At 43.2% G+C, this 23,488-nt stretch overlaps 1 protein-coding gene across 8 annotated transcripts in view; it reads right to left on the minus strand.

Moving 5' to 3' along the window:
• Positions 1-22,646: 22,646 nt before the first annotated feature.
• The window catches only part of CEBPZ (CCAAT enhancer binding protein zeta), a 190,236-nt gene continuing 189,394 nt past the window's right edge, over positions 22,647-23,488 (minus strand). For all 8 annotated transcript variants that reach the window (XM_078779063.1, XM_078779059.1, XM_068115591.2 and 5 more), the window contains 2 exons: positions 23,426-23,488; positions 22,647-23,059 (listed from right to left, as the gene is read on the minus strand). The exon at positions 23,426-23,488 is cut by the window's right edge and continues 19 nt beyond it. In XM_078779063.1, the coding sequence (XP_078635189.1) occupies positions 22,842-23,059; positions 23,426-23,488 (281 nt within the window). In that variant the 3' untranslated portion in view covers positions 22,647-22,841. The remainder of the gene's footprint in view (positions 23,060-23,425) is intronic.

The raw sequence follows: 23,488 nt of genomic DNA on the forward strand, positions 1-23,488 counted from the left end.
GAGGGAGTGAGAGGGAGTGAGAGAGAGTGAGAGAGAGAGAAGCAGAAGAGTGAGAGAGAAGCGGAAGAGAGAGGGAGAAGTGGAAGAGGGAGAGAGAAGCGGAAGAGGAAGAGGGAGAGGTGGGGAGGAAGATGGAGGGAGTGCAGGAAAGAGAGAGGGTCCAGGGGATGGAGAGAGAGGAGGAAGGGAGAGATAGGAGAGATAGGAGAGAGATGAGGGAGGGAGAGAGAGAGAGGAAGGGGGTCAGTGTGTGAGGGATAGAGAGAGGAGTGGAGAGGAGAGAGAGGAGTGGAGAGGGAGAGAGGGAGAGAGTGGGGGGTAGGCAGAGTGGGGGAGTGGGAGAGAGTGTTGGGGGCAGTGTGGGGGGAGTGGGATAGAGAGAGAGGAGGAGAGAGAGCTAGTACGGGAGAAAGAGGGAGTGTGGGAGAGGGAGGGAGGAAGAGAGAGGAAGGGGCAGTGAGAGAGGGTGGGGGAGATGATGAGAGAGATGATGAGAGAGAGGGTGGGGGAGATGATGAGAGAGATGATGAGAGAGAGGGTGGGGGAGATGATGAGAGAGAGGGTGGGGGAGATGATGAGAGATGATGAGAGAGAGAGGGTGGGGGAGATGATGAGAGAGAGGGTGGGGAGATGATGAGAGAGAGGGTGGGGGAGATGATGAGAGAGATGATGAGAGAGAGGGTGGGGGAGATGATGAGAGAGATGATGAGAGAGATGAGAGAGATAGAGATAGAGATAGAGAGAGATAGAGATAGAGATAGAGATAGAGAGAGAGAGAGAGAGAGAGAGAGAGAGAGAGAGAGAGAGAGAGAGAGAGAGAGAGAGGATGCGGGAGGGAAAGAGAGGAGGGGTTGGGAGGAAGAGAGAGAGGGTGGGGGAGAGGATAGGGGATGGAGAGAAAGAGGGTCAGGGAGGAGGAGAGAGGGGGAGAGGCAGAGCCATTGGGGGAAGAGAGTCGAGCAGGGAGGGGAAGCAGAGGAGAGAGGGGGAGCGTGGGATAGAGCAGGGAGGACAGAGAGAGTGAGCAGGGAGGGACAGTTGGTCCTGCAGCCTCATAACAAGAATGTAGAGAAAGCCGCACGTGATGCACAAAACGTGCATCACGTGCGGTTACATTTTTAACACTATTTTGTGGTTACATTTTTAACGTCGAGACGAGAAAGCGTCACAATCCCATTCCCATTGGGTAGAATTTTTATTTTCCACTCTGTTCTTTTCCTTGGGGAAGGTATTCATGTTAGCAGTCCGGGGAGGGCACATCGAAGGGCAGCTTTGGTCCATTATCCCGCGTGTGCGAAAGAACAAATCCTCGACCGCCTCCTGCACCTGCTTTTTGGGTGGTATAACCGCATGTCGCCGTACACATTTTCAATTTCCGATCAGCCTCCCATTACCAGCTCTTCCATAATCAAGATTGCGCATTTACGTAAACCGCTGTTATCTCCAAACTCGGGAGCAGCAAAATATTGTGGCCTACGTCATATTACATAGAATTTACATCCGTCATATCTAAATGGAGCGGAATTGGGATACGTGGCAGGTGAAGGAGCGGACAGCCCAGACATGCCCTAGATTCGAATCACGAAGAGCAGCACCTGGCGACGAGCGACCGTTCTTACAATTCTTCAATTGCACCTGCCCGTCCATCTGTCCACCGGTTGTGCAGGAAGCGTAGATTGTATTTTACACCTTTGCTTTCCCTTACACCCTTCAAAATGCTTCAACGGTACACCTGTGTGGTGAAAATCTCAGAAGAAATTGGAAGAGCATCGAGTAAAGAAACACACCTGCCCCGATCGGGCGGCGCCATTTCAGCTCTCACATCCCGGCGTTGCGTCGTTCGTGATATGACAAATGTTTGCATCGAAATAATTTGTAACGTTTGGCAAGCGACAGCCGCACCTCCCGCCAAGCTGACTGCATGTGGGACAAAAATTGAACAAAGAAAACGATTCGCCAGCTCCGGATCCGCTTCGGAGCAGCGGACGCACCGCAACCGCGGGTTATTAAGGGGTTGTGTGTGTTTTATTTAACGTGTGCGTCCGTTTTTGGTTATCGCAAAATTCCGTGCTGCGGACGACGTGTCCGCACCCCGGAGGAAGCTCGTATTAAAATTACCTGCCTCCAGCTACCTCCAGCATTTCGAAACGGCGAATCGGCACATTTATATCGGCAATCGGCATATTTATATCTAGTCGAGAAATTCGCTCAAAATACATAATAATTGCCAATACTCCTTAAGCGTCATCATACGAGGCACGGAAGATGCATGCAGCGCACATCGACATGCTGCGCTGTCTGGGGAAAAAAATATATTTTTTTTTACAGCATGCTGAGGACAGAAATAAAGAAAGTTAAAACAGTCAGGATTGTATAAGGCACGTTTATATGTGCCCGGAGGAGCCCGGCACACGGATGGGGAGGCGGTAAGTGGAGCAACGAGCCGTGAAGCACGTTAGTACTCCGAGAGTTAGACCCGGTGCCCATACACCCGGCAATAAGTATATAAGAGCGAGCAGAATATAAACACGGCCGACATACACCGTCCGTGCACGTCTCAGTATGCCAACGATGTACGTAGGTGCACGACACAAATTTCCTACGTTCGTGTATCTGTCATAATACTCATCAAATGAAATAAATAATGCCAACGTCTTCTGTTTGTGTGGCTGTCTATATACCCATCAAATCAAATAAACAATACCAATTACGTGCATCTTATGATGCATGTATATCTATGTACCATCAAATTAACTCCAAATAAAATTTGTTTGACACCAAAGAAAATTTCAGCTTGAAACAAAATGAGGATCGAGTATGACATCAATTCCACCATAGTCGAAACGTTTCCATAAAAAAAATAAAGTGAAAAGTGTAATTTCTCCAATTGTTTTCTCTCCATCTCATCCTGTACTACATCTTTGAACCCAATTCATCATATATGATGATGTAAAAGACTCCTTGTTCTGACTCGTCTTCCTCAATGAACACAAGAGGCATTGGGTGTTGCACCTGTGGGTGCATAAGATGTTGCAATCTTAGTGGAATCAAACTGCAATGATGACATCACCGCTTCGTGGATCTGTTGATGTATTTGTGTTTTTCTTCCACGCATACACAAAATCATGTCGAAATAATAATAGTTGCACTGCAGCAATACATAGCCATTGTAAAAATACATACGTACTGTAAAAATACATAGCTACTTTAAAAATACACAGCCATTGTAAAAATACATGGACACTTAAAAAATACATAACCACTTAAAAATACATAACCACTTAAAAATACATAACCACTTAAAAATACATAACCACATGAAAAATACATATCCACATTAAAAACACAAAGCCACTTAAAAATACATGGACACATTAAAAATACATAACCACATGAAAAATACATAACCACATGAAAAAACACAAAGCCACTGTAAAAATACTTTAAAAAATACTTTAAACTTTAAAATTACACCACCACTTTAAAAATACATAGCTACTTAAAAATACATAAGCACTGCAAAAACACATAGCCACATTAAAAATACATGGAAACTTTAAAAATACATAACCACATGCAAAATACATAACCACATTAAAAACACAAAGCCACTTAAAAATACATGGACACATTAAAAATACATAACCACATGAAAAATACATAACGACATTAAAAACATAAAGCCACTTAAAAACACAGCCACTGTAAAAATACTTAGCTCTTTAAAATACATAGATACTGTAAAAATAGACACTGTAAAAATACAGACAATAAAAATACATAGCCACTGTAAAAATGCAGACACTAACATACATACCCACTGTAAAAATACATGACACAAAAAATGCATAACCACTTTTAAAATACATAGCCACTTAAAATACAAAGGCACTGTAAAAATACAGACAATAAAAATACATAGCCACTGTAAAAATGCAGACACTAAAAATACATAGCCACTTTAAAAATGCATAGCCACTTTAAAAATGCATAGCCAGTTTAAAATACATAGCCAGTTTAAAATATACAGCCATGTAATATACATAGCCACTGTAAAAATACAGACACTTTAAAAATACATAGCCACTGCAAAACTACATAGCCACTGTAAAAATACATAGCCACTGTAAAAATACATACCCACTATAAAATACCGAGGCACTGTAAAAATACATCGATACTTTAAAAATACATAACCACATTAAAAATACATAGCCACTGTAAAAATACATAAGCACTGTAAAAATACATATCATTTCAAAAATCTATACACTTTAAAAATAAATACCTACTGTAAAAATCGATAGCCACTTAAAAAATCCATAGCCACTGTAAAAATACATCGGCACTGCAAAAACACATAGCCACTTAAAAAACATAGCCACTTAAAAAAACACAGCCACTGTAAAAATACATAACCACTTTAAAAATGCATAGGCACTTTAAAATACATAGCCATTTAACATACATAGCCACTGTAAAAATAGACACTTAAAAAAAATACACTTTAAAAATACATAACCACATTAAAAATACACAGCCACTGTAAAAATACATAGGCCCTGTAAAAATGCATATTTTAAAAATACATAGCCACTTTAAAAATACATAGCTATTTTGAAAATTCATACCTACTGTAAAAATTCATAGCCACTTTAAAAATACATAGCCACTGTAAAAAATAGTTAGCCACTTAAAATACATAGCCACTGTAAAAATAGAGGCACTGTAAAAATACATAGCCACTTAAAAAACACATAGCCACTTAAAAAACATAGCCACTGTAAAAATACATAACCACTTAAAAATGCATAGCCACTTTAAAATACATAGCCATTTAACATACATAGCCACTGTAAAAATAGACACTTTTAAAAAATACACTTTAAAAATACATAACCACATTAAAAATACATAGCCACTGTAAAAATACATAGGCCCTGTAAAAATGCATATTTAAAAAATACATAGCCACTTAAAAAATACATAGCTATTTTGAAAATTCATACCTACTGTAAAAATCCATAGCCACTTTAAAAATCCATAGCCACTGTAAAAATAGTTAGCCACTTAAAATACATAACCACTGTAAAAATAGTTAGCCACTTAAAATACATAACCACTGTAAAAATACAGCGGCACTGTAAAAATACATAGTCAATGTAAAAATTAATAGGCACGGTAAATTACATAGCCACTGAAAAATACATAACCACATTAAAAATACATAGCCACTGTAAAAATGCACAGGCACTGTAAAAGTACATAGCCACTGTAAAATACATAACCACTGTAAAAATACATAGCCACTAAAATACATATCTGCTGTAAAAAATACATAGCCACTGTAAAAATACATAGCCACTAAAATACATACCTGATGTAAAAAATACATAGCCACTGTGAAAATACATGGCCACTGTAAAATACATAGTCACTTAAAAAATACATACCCACTATAAAATGCCGAGGCACTGTAAAAATACATAGGCACTATAAATATACATAGCCACTGTAAAAAGACAGACTTTAAAAATACATCCACTTAAAATACATAGGCCCTGGAAAAATACCAAGTCACTGTAAAAATGCATTCCCAATGAAAAAACAAGAAAGTATCTGAAAATGCAAAGCCCGTCTGCGTCCGTTTGTATTCAGACATCTTGTTCCATAGTCTCAAATAATGAAAAGTTTTTTAAAATACTAAATGAAAATTGCTGATTTTATGCAGCCTTGACCTTTGACCTTTAGATAAAAAAAATCTTCTACCTTTTGATTGGTGAACCATTTCTGTGACCCAACATGCAAATTCTTAAAATTTCAGGTCAATCTGACGAATCGACGATTTTATGCAACCGTGACCTTTGACCTTTTGATCTAGAAAACAATCGACTCCTACCTTTTGATTCGTGAACCAATTCATTGACCTGATATGCAAAATCTTTAAATTTCAGGGCAATTGGGTGAAAATTGTTGATTTTATGCAACCTTGACCTTTGACCTTTAAAAAAAATCGCCTTGTAGCTTTTGATTGGTGAACCAATTCAGTGACCCAATATGCAAATTCTTTAAATTTCAGGTCAATTGGGTGAAAATTGGTGGTTTTATGCAACCCTGACCTTTTGAGCAAATCATAAATTTAATTCGAGTAATCGTAAATTCAGCAGTGAGTAATCGTAAATGGCGCAATGTCTGACTGGTGCAGGGTGACCAGCGGTATACCGCAAGGCAGTGGACTTGGTCTTGAATGTTTGCTGTCTTTATTAATGATCTCCCTGACATGGTGGAACGAGCAGTTCAGATATTTGCAGATGACACAAAGCTCTACATTACAGCTGGAACCACAGATCAAACTGAAATACGACAAAAGGACTTGGACAGTGTAAGTAACTAGACTAGATGGTCAAACACATAGCAACTACCCTTTAACCAAGGTAAATGCAAGGCGGTACACATAGGTAGAAACAAACTCAAACAGTTTCAGTACAAAAAGTCAATCAGTACGCCATATCAGCTCCAGAGATCCTGTGTGGAGATGGGAGAAACTTCCAGAAGGACAACCATCACTGCAACACTTGACCGAGCTGGGCTTTATGGCAGAGTGGCCAGACGGAAGCCAAACAGTTCAATCTTGGTTTCATCAGACCACAGAATCTTGTTTCTCACTGTCGGAGAATCCTTTAGGTGCTTTTTTGCAAACTCCAAGCGGGCTTTCATGTGTCTTTCACTGAGGAGAGGCTTCCGTATGGCCACTCTGCCATAAAGCCCAGATCGGTGGAGTGTTGCAGTGATGGTTGTCCTTCTGGAAGTTTCTCCGATCTCCACACAGGATCTCTGGAGCTGATATGGCGTACTGATTGACTTTTTGTACTGAAACTGTTTGAGTTTGTTTCTACCTATGCATTCATTATATAGCATTCATTAGACATTCTAAAGAAACTGTCTACAGAACTTTAGGACCAAATTCTAAAGAATTGTTCCATAGAAATTTTATATGGAACAGTTAAATATAATAGGAATATGGTCCTAAAGTTTTACAGGGTATATACCAGCTACTTGGCATCACAGGAAGATGTTCAGTCACCTGAACAGGACTTCCTTGGCACCTTTGTTCTCGACATTGGTCAGACCTCTCTCAGAATATGGAAATATCCTTTGGTGCCTCTGATTAAACACAGACACAGTTGAGAAAGTGAAGAGGATGGCCACTAAAATGGTTCCAGAAATCAAGGAGCTTCCCCACCAAGGTCGGCTGAGGATCTTGAATCTACACTCCCTCACTCCAGGAGGATGAGAGGTGATATGATTATTGGACACCAGATTCTTCATGGGCTGATCAGGATTGACCCAGTCATTTATTCAAGCCAGCTAGACAGACATACTTCAACTAGAGGTCATTGAAGGAAATAAGGAGAGGAGCAGACGACGTCAGAAAGTGCATTTTAGCAGTAGAGCGGTGAATGACTGCAACGGTCTCCCACAGGAAGCAGTTGAAGCCGAGACAAATAAGTTGTCTAAATTAGACAAGCACTGGTGGAACGAGGGCTTCAATCTTCCATTTGTCTGCTCTTCTCAAGCATGTAATCACACTAAAGTTCAGTATTACAATGACGAAGTGACCGGGGTATTACAGGATCACCTTATTCCCTGAATCCAAAATCTGAATAATGCTGATCATCCTGATTATGATGCTGATGATCCTGATGATGCTGATGATCCTGATAATGCTGACAACGATGCTGATGATCATCCTGATGATGATGCTGCTCCTGCTGATGGTGCTGCTGCTGCTGCTGATGACGATCCTGATAATGATAAGGCTGATGCTGATGATGCTTCTGATACTGCTGCTGCTGATGATGCTGCTCCTGCTGATGATTCTGCTGCTGACGATACTGCTGTTGCTGATGATGACGATGACGCTGATGATGCAGCTGCTGCTGCTGATGACGATCCCGATAATGATGATCCTGATGATGATGCTGATGATCCTGATGACAATGCTGATGCTCCTGATGATGATGATGATGCTGCTCCTGCTGATGCTAATCCTGCTGATGATAATGCTGCTGATGGAGCTGCTGCTGCTGATGGCGATCCTGATAATGATGATCCTGATTACAATCCTGATGACGATGCTGACAATCCTGATGACAATGCTGATGCTCCTGATGATTATCCTGATGATGCTGCTCCTGCTGATGCTGATCCTGCTGTTGATGCTGCTGCTGATGGTGCTGCTGATGAGGCAGCTGCTGCTGATGAGGCTGATGAGGCAGCTGCTGCCGATGACGATCCTGATAATGATGATGCTAATGATTAGGCTGATGCTGATGATCCTGATGCTGATGATGATCCTGATGATGATGCTGCTCCTGCTGAAGCCGATGATGCTCCTGCTGATACTGATGATGCTGCTGCTGATGGTGCTGCTGCTGCTGATGATCCTGATGATGCTGCTGCTGAAGACAATGCTGATGATGCTGAGGCTTATGATGCTGCTGCTGATGATGAGGCTGATGAGGCTGATGATTCTGCTGATGAGGCTGATGATGCTGCTGATGACGATGCTGATGATCCTGATGGCAATGCTGATGGTGACGATGCTGATGATCCCGATGATGATGCTGATGATCCTGATGATGATGCTGATGATCCTGATGATGCTGCTGCTGCTCATGCTAATACTGATGATGTTGCTGCTGATGGTGCTGCTGCTGCTGATGATCCTGATGATGCTGCTGCAGAAGACAATGCTGATGATGACAATCCTGATAATGATGATGTTGATGATGAGGCTGATGAGGCTGATGATTCTGCTGATGACTATGCTGATGATGATAATGATGCTGCTGCACACCCTGTTTTAAAATACAGTATTGACTATTTCACAGATCAAGGATGGAATAATGCAGGGAGGAGACCATTAACTACAAGTACTCACACTTTGCATATTCTCATGAATAAAACTATGAGCAGTTGATCAATAAGTCCGTGACCTAGCAGAGGGACTTAACCATGAACACTAACGGGTGATCAAGAGAAATCGAACACATTTAACAAAATACATATTAATTATTTTTTTTTCTGAACATAGTTTTATATTATTTGGACATATTTGAGGAATTTTCGATAAGTTGAGGTAAGATTACACCTTCTGAGTTCTGACATATCAGGAGTCTGATGTACAAAGACCACTACAAGCTGATTGATCCCAGTGGTTCTTTGGGTCCTGTTTGGTTAGGATTGGTTCATCGCTCATCTTGGTGATGATCGTTTTTACCACGTCTGTCCATTGGCACCACACTTTGTTTAACCATTGCTTTAGTCTGGCTAAGTGTAGGTGGACACACTTGTTGTTAGGTGTTCACACGCGCGACGAATTTATCAACATGTGGGTTTAAACTCGAAACGTTTCACGACCATCTACTTTATAATGTATATGCAGGTTAGAGATACATAACGTGTGCAGGGAAGGTGAATAGATTATAAGTGTTCTTATTGCCTCCCCCCCCCCCCCCCCCTCCCTTCCCCATTCGATTGTCCAATCTTGTAACACGTTTTAAAGTCACCGTACAACAAGGAGTGTGTAAAAGGTATGTAGATGTGTCACAATGCCAATGTCTATGCCACTGGGACCAAAGGTGAGTAAATCACCTTGTATAATCGCACGAAGACCGTTTTGTCCATTTCTTTACGAACTCCACATTACAACTGGAACAGCACTCGCTAGAGCGCATACCCTCCGCCAGACTGAACACTTTACGTCTTATATCCACCGACAGGTAGGATCTGGATTTGGACCTCAACAAAAAATTAATCGGCTTGTTCTCATCACCGAACCAACTCATCCACCAAGTTTTGTCATAATCCATCCATAACTTTTTGAAATGTCATGCTATATATAGTTTTTGGCCCTTTCTCTCAATGGTGAAGAATCACTTAACTCCAGTATCTGGATCTTCACCAAAATCCAATCAAATTGTCCTCGTCACACATCCAAGCTGTTCACCAAGTCTCGTCCAAATCCGTCCATAACTTTTTGAGATATTTTACTCAAAGACAGACAGACAAATAAACAAGAAAGATGTGCATGGCACAATGCCTAGGAAATCCAAATAAACAAGTTGCCATGGAAACAGCAATTTGGTAATTTGGACAATTTCACCGATCAAGGGGGTTTACATGATAGAATGATGTGAATAACAAATTTGGTTGATACTTTTTCTCTTTGCCACGTGGGGCTTTTCACCTTTCCATGTTGGACTTTTCTCTTTGCCACGTGAGACGTTTCCCTTCGCCAAGTGGGGCTTTCACTTTGCCACTTGGGAGTTTTATCTTTGCCACGTGGGGCTTTTCTCTTGCCCACGTGGGACTTTTTTCTTCGCCACGTGGGACTTTTCTCTTCGCCACGTGGGACTTTTCTCTTCGCCACGTGGGACTTTTCTCTTGGCCACGTGGGACTTTTCTCTTGGCCACGTGGGACTTTTCTCTTGGCCACGTGGGACTTTTCTCTTGGCCACGTGGGACTTTTCTCTTGGCCACGTGGGACTTTTCTCTTGGCCACGTGGGACTTTTCTCTTGGCCACGTGGGACTTTTCTCTTGGCCACGTGGGACTTTTCTCTTGGCCACGTGGGACTTTTCTCTTGGCCACGTGGGACTTTTCTCTTGGCCACGTGGGACTTTTCTCTTGGCCACGTGGGACTTTTCTCTTGGCCACGTGGGACTTTTCTCTTGGCCACGTGGGACTTTTCTCTTGGCCACGTGGGACTTTTCTCTTGGCCACGTGGGACTTTTCTCTTGGCCACGTGGGACTTTTCTCTTGGCCACGTGGGACTTTTCTCTTGGCCACGTGGGACTTTTCTCTTGGCCACGTGGGACTTTTCTCTTGGCCACGTGGGACTTTTCTCTTGGCCACGTGGGACTTTTCTCTTGGCCACGTGGGACTTTTCTCTTGGCCACGTGGGACTTTTCTCTTGGCCACGTGGGACTTTTCTCTTGGCCACGTGGGACTTTTCTCTTGGCCACGTGGGACTTTTCTCTTGGCCACGTGGGACTTTTCTCTTCGCCACGTGGGACTTTTCTCTTCGCCACGTGGGACTTTTCTCTTCGCCACGTGGGACTTTTCTCTTCGCCACGTGGGACATTTCTCTTCGCCACGTGGGACTTTTCTCTTCGCCACGTGGGACATTTCTCTTCGCCACGTGGGACCTTTCTCTTCGCCACGTGGGACCTTTCTCTTCGCCACGTGGGACCTTTCTCTTCGCCACGTGGGACCTTTCTCTTCGCCACGTGGGACCTTTCTCTTCGCCACGTGGGACCTTTCTCTTCGCCACGTGGGACCTTTCTCTTCGCCACGTGGGACCTTTCTCTTCGCCACGTGGGACCTTTCTCTTCGCCACGTGGGACCTTTCTCTTCGCCACGTGGGACATTTCTCTTCGCCACGTGGGACCTTTCTCTTCGCCACGTGGGACATTTCTCTTCGCCACGTGGGACCTTTCTCTTCGCCACGTGGGACCTTTCTCTTCGCCACGTGGGACCTTTCTCTTCGCCACGTGGGACCTTTCTCTTCGCCACGTGGGACCTTTCTCTTCGCCACGTGGGACCTTTCTCTTCGCCACGTGGGACCTTTCTCTTCGCCACGTGGGACCTTTCTCTTCGCCACGTGGGACCTTTCTCTTCGCCACGTGGGACCTTTCTCTTCGCCACGTGGGACCTTTCTCTTCGCCACGTGGGACCTTTCTCTTCGCCACGTGGGACCTTTCTCTTCGCCACGTGGGACCTTTCTCTTCGCCACGTGGGACCTTTCTCTTCGCCACGTGGGACCTTTCTCTTCGCCACGTGGGACCTTTCTCTTCGCCACGTGGGACCTTTCTCTTCGCCACGTGGGACCTTTCTCTTCGCCACGTGGGACCTTTCTCTTCGCCACGTGGGACCTTTCTCTTCGCCACGTGGGACCTTTCTCTTCGCCACGTGGGACCTTTCTCTTCGCCACGTGGGACTTTTCTCTTCGCCACGTGGGACTTTTCTCTTCGCCACGTGGGACTTTTCTCTTCGCCACGTGGGACTTTTCTCTTCGCCACGTGGGACTTTTCTCTTCGTCACGTGGGACTTTTCTCTTCGCCACGTGGGACTTTTCTCTTCGCCACGTGGGACTTTTCTCTTTGCCACGTGGGGCTTTTCACTTTGCCACGTGGGACTTTTCTCTTTGCCAAATTGGGCTTTTCTCTTTGCCATGTGGGGCTTTTTCCCTTTTCCCAAAGGTTATAAAAGGTCTGAACTAAAGTGTCTCAGGCTTACAGAAGTTCTAAACTAAAGGTTCTCAGGGTTATAAAGGCTCAAAGGGGTCTAAATAGTCTTCGGGGTCTTTGGATTCTAAAGGGTCTAAAGGGCGTAAGAACTCTAAAGGTCTACATGTCTACAAGATATTTTACAATAGCATGTGATTAACAGAGGTGGCCAAGGTCAAATAATAGGTAATCAATTGATGTACTTATGGTCCACCTCACATTCAAACAGTATGTAACTAATACATGTCTTCACAGGGGTCGACCAAGACACTTCACCTCGATGAGAGTTCACCATCCACCCTTGTTTTTAAGTTTTATATACTTTATATGCAGTGCATTCAGAAAGTATTCACACCCCTTGACATTTTTCACATTTTGTTGTGTTGGAGCCTGAATTTAAAATGGATTTAAATGTGATTTTTTTTTGTCACTGATCTAAACATAATACCCCATAATGTCAGAGCAGAATTTTATTTTTAGAAAACTACAAAATAATTAAAAATGAAAAGGTGAAATGTCTCGAGTCAATAAGTATTCAACGACTTTGCAATGACACTCCAAATTTAGCACAGGTGCATCCATTTTCCTTTGGTCATCCTTGAGATGTCTCCACAACTTGATTGGAATCCACCTGTGGCCAACTCAATTCATTGGACATGATTTAGAAAAAAAATACACTTTTCTATGCAAGGTTCCACAGTTGACAGTGCATGGCAGAGCAGAAACTCTACCATGAAGTCCAAGGAATTGTCCTTAGAACTCTGAAACAGAATTGCGAGGAAACATAGATCTGGGGAAGGGTATAAAATAATTTCTAGAGTATTGAAAGTTCCTAAGAGTGTTGTGAGCTCCATCAATAGAAAATGGAAAGAATATGGAACTACTTAGACTCTTCCTCGAGCTAGCTGTTTGACCAAAATGAGCAACCGCACAACAAGGACCCTGGTCATGAGGTGACCAAAAACCAACCAAACAACCATTCTGACAGAACTACAGAGTTCCTTGGCTAAGATGAGAGAACCTGCTGGAAGAACAACAGTCTCTTCAGCCCTTCACAAATCTAGGCTTTATGGGAGATTGGCCAGATGGAAGCCACTCCTGAGAAAAAGGCACATGCCAGCATGCCTGAAGTTTACAAAAAGGCACATGACAGACTCAGAGCATGAAGTAAAAGATTCTGTAGTCTGATGAGACGAAAATTGAACTAGTTGGCCTGACTGCAAAGTGGTCTATATGTCTGGCAGAAACCGAGCACAGTTCATCACCCATCTAACACCATCCCTGCCGTAAAGCATGGTGGTGGCAGCATCATGCTATGGGGATGCTTTTCAGCGGAAGGGACTGGGAGACTTGTAAGGATAGAGGGAACAATGAATGGAGCCAAATACAGACAAATCCTTGAGGAGAACCTGTTTCAGAGTGCAAAAGACCTTAGACTGCATTAAAGATTTACATTCCAACAGGACATCGACTCCGAACATACATCCAAAGCACTGCATATTGATATCGAGCGAATGGGTTGAAAATTGAGGATTTATGTGACCTTTGACCTATTGACCTCAAAACGAAGTCATCCAGATTGTCACTACCTACCTACCAGGCTGTGAAGTTTCGTGAGGGTAGGTGTAAAAATAGGGGCAATACCCCTGGACGCTCACTTGGGAGAATAAAGCAGTACACTACATTAAATAAAGGTATCTTAAACAGTATCACGGTATTTTAAACCAATTTCAATGGTTGCTAGAAGACAGTACAGCATGTTCAATCATACTAATGTAATCATAAGGCTTTAAACAAACAAACAAAAAAATACCTACTTTGGGGGGCAAATTACACCCCTCCCCCCCCCCCCCCGCGATCATGGGTGATGAACGGAACGTTGTGGTCAAGTTTCATTGGAATTGAATGTGTAGTTTTTTGGGGGGGAGGGGCAACCCTCTCAATAGACCCACTCAGGGCCCGGTATTTAAAATGCCGCAAACAATTTTTGGTATAACATGTGTTGAAGGTTGTGGTCCAGTTTAATCGAAATTGTTTGTGTGGTTTATAAGAAAGCAAATACCTATTTTTTTGGGGGGGGGCAGCCCCCCTCCCAGTAGACCCCCTCAGGGCCCGATTGTATTAATGCCGTGAACAAACTTGAGTTTCAACATACCAAATATAATTTGTGCCAGCTTTAGCCACAATCCCATCAGCGGTTTCGGAAAAGAAGTTGCAAGTGTTTACGGACGGACTGATGACGTGCCATCACATAAGTTCCCCAGAACTACGTTCCAGGTGAGCTAAAAATTTGACCTGTGGGCGATTGACATACAGACAGCTAGAATAACAGAAAAGACCAACCAATATACTTGCGAAGCTTCAATTTCACAAGTAACAAACAAACACAAGGGGGTAAAAACATAACCTCCGTCAACTTTTGGTGGCGGAGGTAACTCGAGAGTTCATAGAAAGCCTTGCCCAGCGTTCGCCTTAAAAGGACATGGGAAGGGTCTTTTAAACTTTAGCTTTGTGTTTCCAAGCAGTCTATATTTCCTATGACCTGCAATTTTGTCTGAATCTCGATATTCCCCAAAGCTGAGAACGCGAGCAACAAAATGCTGCTAAACGTAAGGGTTTTGAAAGTTCCAAAAGGCGATTTGTGTTCTCGTGTTCACGTACAGTATAATTCAACTGAAATAAAATAAAGGTTCTAAAAGTTGTAGAAATAAAAATTAGAATTATTTTTGAATGTTTACCTGCGTTGATGCACTGTATTTTACAGCACCTTATTTAACACGTTATATTAGTTATTCGTGCCTGTTGTTTGTGTCCTTTATGACATCCTTAAAATCAGTAAGTTTCCTGTTTGGAAATGGCGCATTTTTGAATTTTTTTTGACTGCCAGACAGACAAAAACAATTACCGTACTCCTCTCTGCACATGCACGATCAGGACAATTAAGATTCTGTACAAATTGCCAGGACTGCTTAACTTCAGGTTCGTGTTCCTATTAATGTTCTACAGTATTCAAAAGATAACGTTCAATTGAAATCAAGTTGTTCTTCGATCAAAGACTGATGATCTATCTGTACACAGACAGACAGACCCAATTGCTTAACCACGGTTTTGCTTCGCACGTGCAGGGTACCAATCTTCGCCCTTGTCCAATATAAAACACATTCAAATGTAGCTTAACAGAATACCATGTCTATCAAGTTAGTCATTAAGTTTGCAAGCTGGGATGTTAATGGCACACAATATTCTGGCATTGTGAAATCGAAGATTGTTGAGACAGATTTCCAATATGTTGTTCATGGTCTGAATGCCACAACTCTGTGTTTGCCTCTAAATCTTGTGTCCCAAACCCAGTCCTCCCTGTACCCACCGTACCCAGTCGTACCCAGCTGTCCTGGACTCTGTGTCCTTTCCTCCTGACAAGGTGGAAAAGTTTCTGTCAACCCTCGACTCTGATTCTGCAACTGGACCTGAGGGCATCAGCCCACGGGTCGTAAAATCCTGTTCTTCCGCTCTTTCACTCCCTCTCTCTGTTCTCTTCACCCTCTCTTTTGCTCAAGGTCATCTGCCATCTGCTTGGAAATCGGCCAACATCACCGCCTTGCAAAAAAAGGTGCAAAAACAGATCCTACCAACTACAGACCAATCAGCCTTCTCCCAATTATCAGCAAAGTCATGGAATCCATTATTGCTTCGGATAGGAAATCTTTCCTCTTCTCCAATGGCTTGATCTCTGATCATCAATTTGGTTTCAGACCAGGTCACTCTACTCTGGACATGCTGCTTCTGCTTTCTCAACAATGGATGGAGGTCCTCAATGAAAAACAGGAAATTAGAGCTGTCTCCCTTGACATATCACGTGCCTTCGATACGCTCTGGCACCCCGCTTTGCTCACCAAACTCTCCTCCTTTGGTATCCATGGAAACCTCCACGCATGGCTGGCGGACTTCCTCTCTAATCGTAGTCAACGTGTGGCCCTGAATGGGTTTCTCTCATCTCCTCTTCCTGTTCAGGCTGGAGTTCCCCAAGGCAGTGTTCTGGGCCCTGTGCCTTTTCTGGTCTTCATCAATGATCTCTCTGACTCTCTTGAAAATCCTCTCTATCTCTTTGCTGATGACTCTACTCTCTGTCGCTCCATTCCTCATCCCTCAGATCGGCAGTCTGCAGCCTCCTCACTCTCTGCAGACCTGGACAAAATCACAGACTGGGCAAACAAGTGGAACATGTCTTTCAATCCTGACAAATCTCACACTCTTACGATGTCTCTCCGAAAAGACCGACTGGACAACCCTCCCATCCACTTTCTAAATAATCCTCTCCAAAAAGTTCTGTCACTCAAGCTTTTGGGTCTCACTATCTGCCATGATCTTTCCTGGGAAAACCACATTTCAAATCTGGCTTCCAAAGCCAGTCGCCGACTGGGCATCCTCCGTCGTGCGAAGTCCTTCCTTGGCACACCTGAGCTCCTCACCACATACAAGGCTTTCATCCGCAGCTCAATGGAATACTGCTCTCCCCTCTGGGCTGGTGCTCCTGCCTCACACCTAGCTCGTCTTCACGCTGTTGAAACCAAAGCGTTCAGAATCATTGGAATCTCCTGCGATGAAGCTAACTCCGAGGGCCTTTCACTCACTCACCGCAGGCAGGTTGGTGGTCTTTCCGTCTTCGACCGACACCTCTCCGGCCTTGCCCCCCCAGCTCTCTCTGTGTCCCCCAAATATTCCTACAGGTCACACAAGATCTGCCTGCAACCCTCTTAGGGTTAAACTGCGAAAATCAAGACTCTCTGCTCACCTTCACTCCTCTTTTCTCCCGCCTCTGGAACAAACTCCCTCACTCTCTTCAATCCCACTCCTCCCTCCAGGTCTTTAAAACAGCTGTTCACCACCATCTCTTATCTTCCCCCATCCAAAACCTTGATCTTTTCTACCCCCGCTAATTTCACCCCAAATCCACATTTTTGAAATACCAACTTCTTTCCTGGAAGTCCTTGGTGTCCTTGTGTTTTATACTTCTCGCACCCCCACACCCCCTTCCCACGCCTCCTCCCCCCAAGCCCTCTCCCTCCCACACATCTCCCGATGTCCCTGCTCTCAAATGTTGTGTTTATGCGCTTCCTCTTCTCTCCCCATCTTGTCTATCGCTCCCTCTTTTTATATATTTTGTTTGTCTGTTTGATTTGTTTGTGTGATAAATGTTAGCTCTTTCACGAGCCTCGATTCTGTATACAAAAAAAGAAAAAAGAAAGGTATTTGGGGAGAGTTGGTTGGGCGAGGGGTGATCCAAAACTAAATTTATCAGTAGTCCCTTTTTGAAGATATATTGCGATTGGAATATCAGGCTCATGCTCAATGTGTTGAGGATGCAAATTCCAAAAAGTGTTGGTTTTTTCCTTTTCACTGAGCATTTGAAAAACACTTCTTAAAATGATAAATTCACAAGACGATAAAACACGACTGGATGTATAGATCTGTCAAAGTCCTGAACATATGGGACTTACACCATTTTCGCTTTGTGGACTTAAAACGGGGGCTGCAGGTGGTCTGGAATGTGTTGGAATCACGTGGTTTGTAGGACACACATTGATGAGTTCAAATGAGACCAGGGTCGAAACTACTGACGTCAATATTACATCGGTGATGTGCAAGGTCGTCTGCTGAAGAAATATAAAGGGATAAAGGGTCAAGTCTGTATATGAACCGATTGTCCGCTCACAATTCCCAATTCGCAGTATTGTCTTCCATCGCACAGGTTCAACTCGACCAGGCCTTCCTCAGGCCAGGTACAGACGCAAACGTTTGGTATGGGGCAAAGTTCAAATGACGCCAATTCGAGTTCCAAACTGCATCAGTTGAGTGTAACTCGCATTGGTCACGTCTGCTTTGGTCAATGCCCTAAGGCTCACAACATGGAAGCAAATAGGGAGCAACACTGCATGGTCTCTTGTGTTCTTCAGTAGCTTCAGATGAAAGATAACTTCAGTTTCAGATAACAAAGATAAAAGCTTCAGCGGCTCGATTGGTGTGTACTTAACAATTCCAGTGACCTCATTGGTCTTACTGATACCCGAGTTTCATGACCTGCTCAGATCGATTGAGGTACTATTTATTCCTTGTTGAAAAGGGAATGTGAAAGACTATGGCCACCTTTGATGATACCGTCCTTAATGAAGTTCAGTACAGTATTAAGTTTCACTCACATAAGGGCTAATGGTTGCTTTGATTCAGCCCAAGTTTCGGAGGTATACAATGGTGGTTTCAATCGGTCATTGCTAACAGCTTGTCTGCCCTTGAACATGGAAACCGAGGTGACAATATTGGACTTTTTCCAGCTGCCATATCTACTATCTACACCAGCATGGTGCAGCCGCTGCCTCTGAAAAATGATGGATGCACAATTTCTCATGGATGACTACAATCCGACGGAAGCATCTTGTGCACTTTCAGCAAGAGGTAGTACATCTCAGAACATGCCATTAAGGAAAGGATTTTAAGTTGGTCGTCTCATCCTCAGTGTGTACATCATCCCTTACAAGAGTCACCTTTCTTTCGCAAGATATGTGGTATATTTCAAAAGAGTCAGCCTTTGAGCCAATACAATGGACATGCTTCAAATTATCCATGTAGGACACGCACACCCGTTTCCTAATAAATAGGTGGACAAGCCATGATTAGTTGGAAAAAAATATTTTGTCAAAATGTGACGGACTAAGCCAAATGGAAATGAGCTTTCAAATAGGAATCCGATGGAAGGAAATATAGGCCATTCCACCATACACGAGGTGTTCCATTCTTCAGGCATAAGCACATGGCCATATGTGAGGTTGACACAATCCTATTGAGGGTCAATCGAGCAATTTGTATTTTTACCAAAACGGCTTTCCGAAGAATTGCAAAAGGGGAGAGACAGAGTGAGTAATGCAGAAGATAATTTACCACCAGTTGCTTCCTCCAGCAAAGGTGATCCCACTCTTATTAACCAGCTTTAGAGGAGCTTTCATAACCCCTGCCACCGGGCATCGCCCTTTAACCCCCGCTTTAACCCAGGGCATTCTTTCCATCGGAAATTTGATTTCCACGCGGATCAGCCGAGGAGCTAGCGGGCCGGACGTTTTTCACGCTGATTAATGGAACAAAAGAGACAACGAGAGGGGAGTGACTGTGGGAGACGGAGCTCCTGGAATTGGGAGTAAAGAAGTTGGGATAGGGGAGTGGGTTTGGTGGAGGGGGGGATGTTGTGTTGGCATCGTTCATTCTTGTCCACACGTCGTGGCATCGAGAGAAACACAAAGCCTTATTTGCGCCATATGCGGTCCAGCATATAGGAAGTGGGCCTATAATAAGCTTTTGATACTCGTGATTTGTAGACAATTCAATTTTTAGTTGTTGCAACAGAGTAAGAAAAAAAATCCACTGATCACACAAATTATAAAAGCGCAGAAACAACCATCTATCAGTATCGATAGTGACCTAAAGCACAAGCTCGAATGAACAGTATATTTTAAATTAACATCCACTTTTACTTGTATATTGACAATTTAAATATTTGCAGTCACTGGAAACTTCTGTGTCATGTGCTCAAAACCTGCCTGCCTAAGGTAATCTTGCGAAGGTATAGCACAGAGCCACCTTGCATGTCGCTTCATTGATGAATGGGTGCGCTCGCGGAGCCTGTGTTTCCAAAAGTGTGAGAAAAGTGCTTTGCTCCACTCGCGCTGCAATAGCGCGGCAGGGGAGCTTTGGCGGAGCGCGCGACCCCCTCGGCGGCCGAGAAGAGCCCGGACCATCCGTTTCATTTTGATGGGCATTCGGGTCAATCGGGCGCACATGTTCTCGGCAGAGCGTGAGTGGGCGCGGTCTTGGAAGGCCAATTATAATTCTGCCCACCATTACTCTCCCCCTCCCCCTCCATTTCCCCCTACAAGCACAACCAATGCAGCAGCAACTCTGCAATGCATGGTCTCTTTCTAACCATTATATCCGGCTAGTCAAAACCTCAGCTCTCCTGCTCTGCCCACCCCCCCACTACCATCCCCAACACTCTACTCTTATTTTTTTCAAAGCATCTCAAAGGTCACCCCAGAGCATAGAGTTCAGTAGAGCGAATGCGCCTTCGCCTTTTGGTCGAATCTTCGACCCTTTTACTTTAACGGGGCACAGGCCTGGCTGAGGCAGAATATAATACACGAGGGAAATAATTTACAGCAAATCTCCAACCAGTTCAAATACTTCCGAGCACCGACCGGAGCAGGTTGGCGATATAAAAATACATATTTTACACAAAACAACAATTTATTGAAAAATAACTATAAAATAAAATTTTCTTCTTGAAAACATTAAGGGAAACAAAATAGTAATAATGCTGTTAGTACACGGAAAACTCGGATGAAGAGGAGCTTCACGCAAAAATATTTTTTTAACTCAATAACACATGATAGGTTTTTATCCCGATAAGTGAAAAAATATGACAACACTGAATAAGTTACGGTATGTTTACATTGTACAATTAAAAGTTACGTCATATGAAAATATTTTTAAAAAGCATTGGAATATGTGCATGCACAGCGTAAATGTCCGTAAGTTGCTATTCATTATGAATCAAGCCGTTGAAAAAAATATGTATAAATCATGCACAATGTTTTATCCTTTAAACCATTCTATTTGAATGACACAAGTATGCTATAATTATGACTCGAAGTTATATAAACTGTCAAAAATCCGATATGGCAAATTCTGAAATATATTCAGCTGAAACGTGCGACATTATCTTAAAAGAAAACGGACGTTGGTTTTAAAGTAAGAAATCTAGCCGTGCACATGTTTACGCAAAAATTAATATACGAAATAAAACGTGCGAATGCGACATTAATACCCAAAATCTTGCATGAAATTGCAAAAAGAATTCACGCGAGACCAAAGACCTGTTAAATTATGCAGCGTCTTCCTCAACAATGTTCTCCGATCTACGAATCCGACGAGATCCTCAGTGATGCGAGGAAATAATTTGAAGCAATTATTTCGATGTTTTAAAAATCTCCAAAGCAGAATCTTCCGAAAGCGGTTGAAGCTAAAGCATCTCGTGAGGATTGCACAGGATAACCTTTTGCGGAATTGTGACAATATACAGGACGGCATTTAATACTATACAATACACTCACGGTTATTACAACCATTCAGTCTATTTATGCATGGTTATATTAACAACAACAAAAACACGATAAAAACGACATATATACATGTATGTCGAAGCACAGTGAAATTTCCGATGTACCAATCAATATCATTTAATTACATATATGTAAAGAAGTTCATATTTATTGCAAATTTATACCATAAATGAAAAATTAAATATTACAGTAATTACAAACAATCCTGCAAATCAAATCGATTTGATCAATTTCAATAACCGGCGTCCGGATCAAAGTCGTTACAATACAGACTTGTTTCAAAGGTTCTTCGGTTTAGTCTTTTGGTGCATTTCGGATTGCGTTAACTTACGTTTTGAAAAAGTCATTTGAATGTGAATTTTTTATGACTGCCTGACAATCCTGTCATACGTTAACAACACCGCAAAAGGACCAGAGCTTTCAAAACCTGCAAGTGCATCATTTTCTTCCTAGGCCTGGGGCAGTAGTCGTGGGTGCGGGGCCCAATAGCTCGGAATGTTCGCAGCACCTCCTGCTCTGAGCCTTGCCCTGGATACGTTTATTAATAAACACAACTCCACCGATCCTCGTGAACGCCATCTATGGATGCTTCCCTCCTTATTCTCACCCATTTACACACACCTTGCCACCTTACGATGCGCCACTTACTTGCATCGGTCTTTCCCTCGACACTCCTTTGCGACGCTTGGGCATCCGAAAGGAGAGACGGGGCGTGGGGCCAGCCGGGCGAGACGGCCTGATGGCGTACCGGCGCCCCCGCCCGGCCCGGCGCTAGCACGCTCCACTGACTCGCCTTTTCAAGGGCCTCCTTTGCGGTGTGCAGGATCTTCTTCTAGACACCCCGTGAGATCAACCATTTTATCATTCCGCGCAGTAATTTATCCAACTTCCAGACACACCGCAACCCTACAATAATTATAGCAACGACGACTCAGAAGAAAGGAAATTGGGGATGTAGAGAAACCCCAGTGTTTAACAATAATCACGATAAAGCGTCACTTTTAAAATGAAGGTACATTCCTTCATTGTACGAACGAAACGAAACGAAACGAAACGAAAATTGTACGAAGAACGAAAAAAGAAACAAAAGACAGAAATGTCCAAGGACAAAATAGTGGAAAACATTTGTTGTAAATTATTCATTTTTGTCAAACAATATGCAAAAAAAAAAATGGATGTGGAAAAATATGTAGTTTTTAGGAAAGGAACATTTATTCCAGCAAAGACAAGGCAGCAAAATACGAAATTTTACAAATGATTTCGTTAGATTTTACCTAAATAAAAACTTCCGACCATGTGGTTATTTCTCGAACAACCATTTGAAGGGACACTCACAATTTGGGTGATAAATAACGGAACAAATAATAACACAAGAAATGTCAATGTCACTTGTGTCTGCCCCAGTGGGCCATACGACTACCCCTTCCTGACTGCTTTGGTCCAGATACACGACAAGACCCGCCCACCAAAGCACCTCGGGCTTTCCCCCCAAATGAACCGACAAGACCTTTTTCAGGCCGCCTTCTCCTGAAGGAGCCCCGGCCTCTTCCACGGCCACGGATCCAGCGGTCCCGATCTACCTCCCAGCGCAGCTGCTTGATGCCTGTAAAATTAAATAATAACAATAATAATAATCATAATGATGACAACAACGATTGAAGGTAGTTTCAAAACTCGATACATCCACTTGCTCTCATCCCTGGCACCTTCCCCTTCGTGTACTCACCCGACCAGAAATACAATTCCTTCAAGAGCACACTGGTCCATTATTATCACGGTGACAAAGGTGTGACCCAAGTGCACCCTTTCGATTACCCTTCAACAAATTGTCCATTCCTCGTCACGTGCACACCTCTGTGTTGTACAATCACTGCAGGATTTGGTCAATGCACTTAGAAGCCCGGTTGATCAAAAGAGATCGTTAAAATTTTAAGTGAGATGCCATTTCATCCACACAAATCGCACTCACTTGCTTTATCCCTGTTCGCCATTGCGTTCAGTCCGACAGTGTCGAGCTTCATTCCAATGTTTT

Source organism: Myxine glutinosa, chromosome 5, assembly GCF_964187855.1.
Source record: "Myxine glutinosa chromosome 5, kmMyxGlut1.1, whole genome shotgun sequence".
Taxonomy (NCBI): Eukaryota; Metazoa; Chordata; class Myxini; order Myxiniformes; family Myxinidae; genus Myxine; species Myxine glutinosa.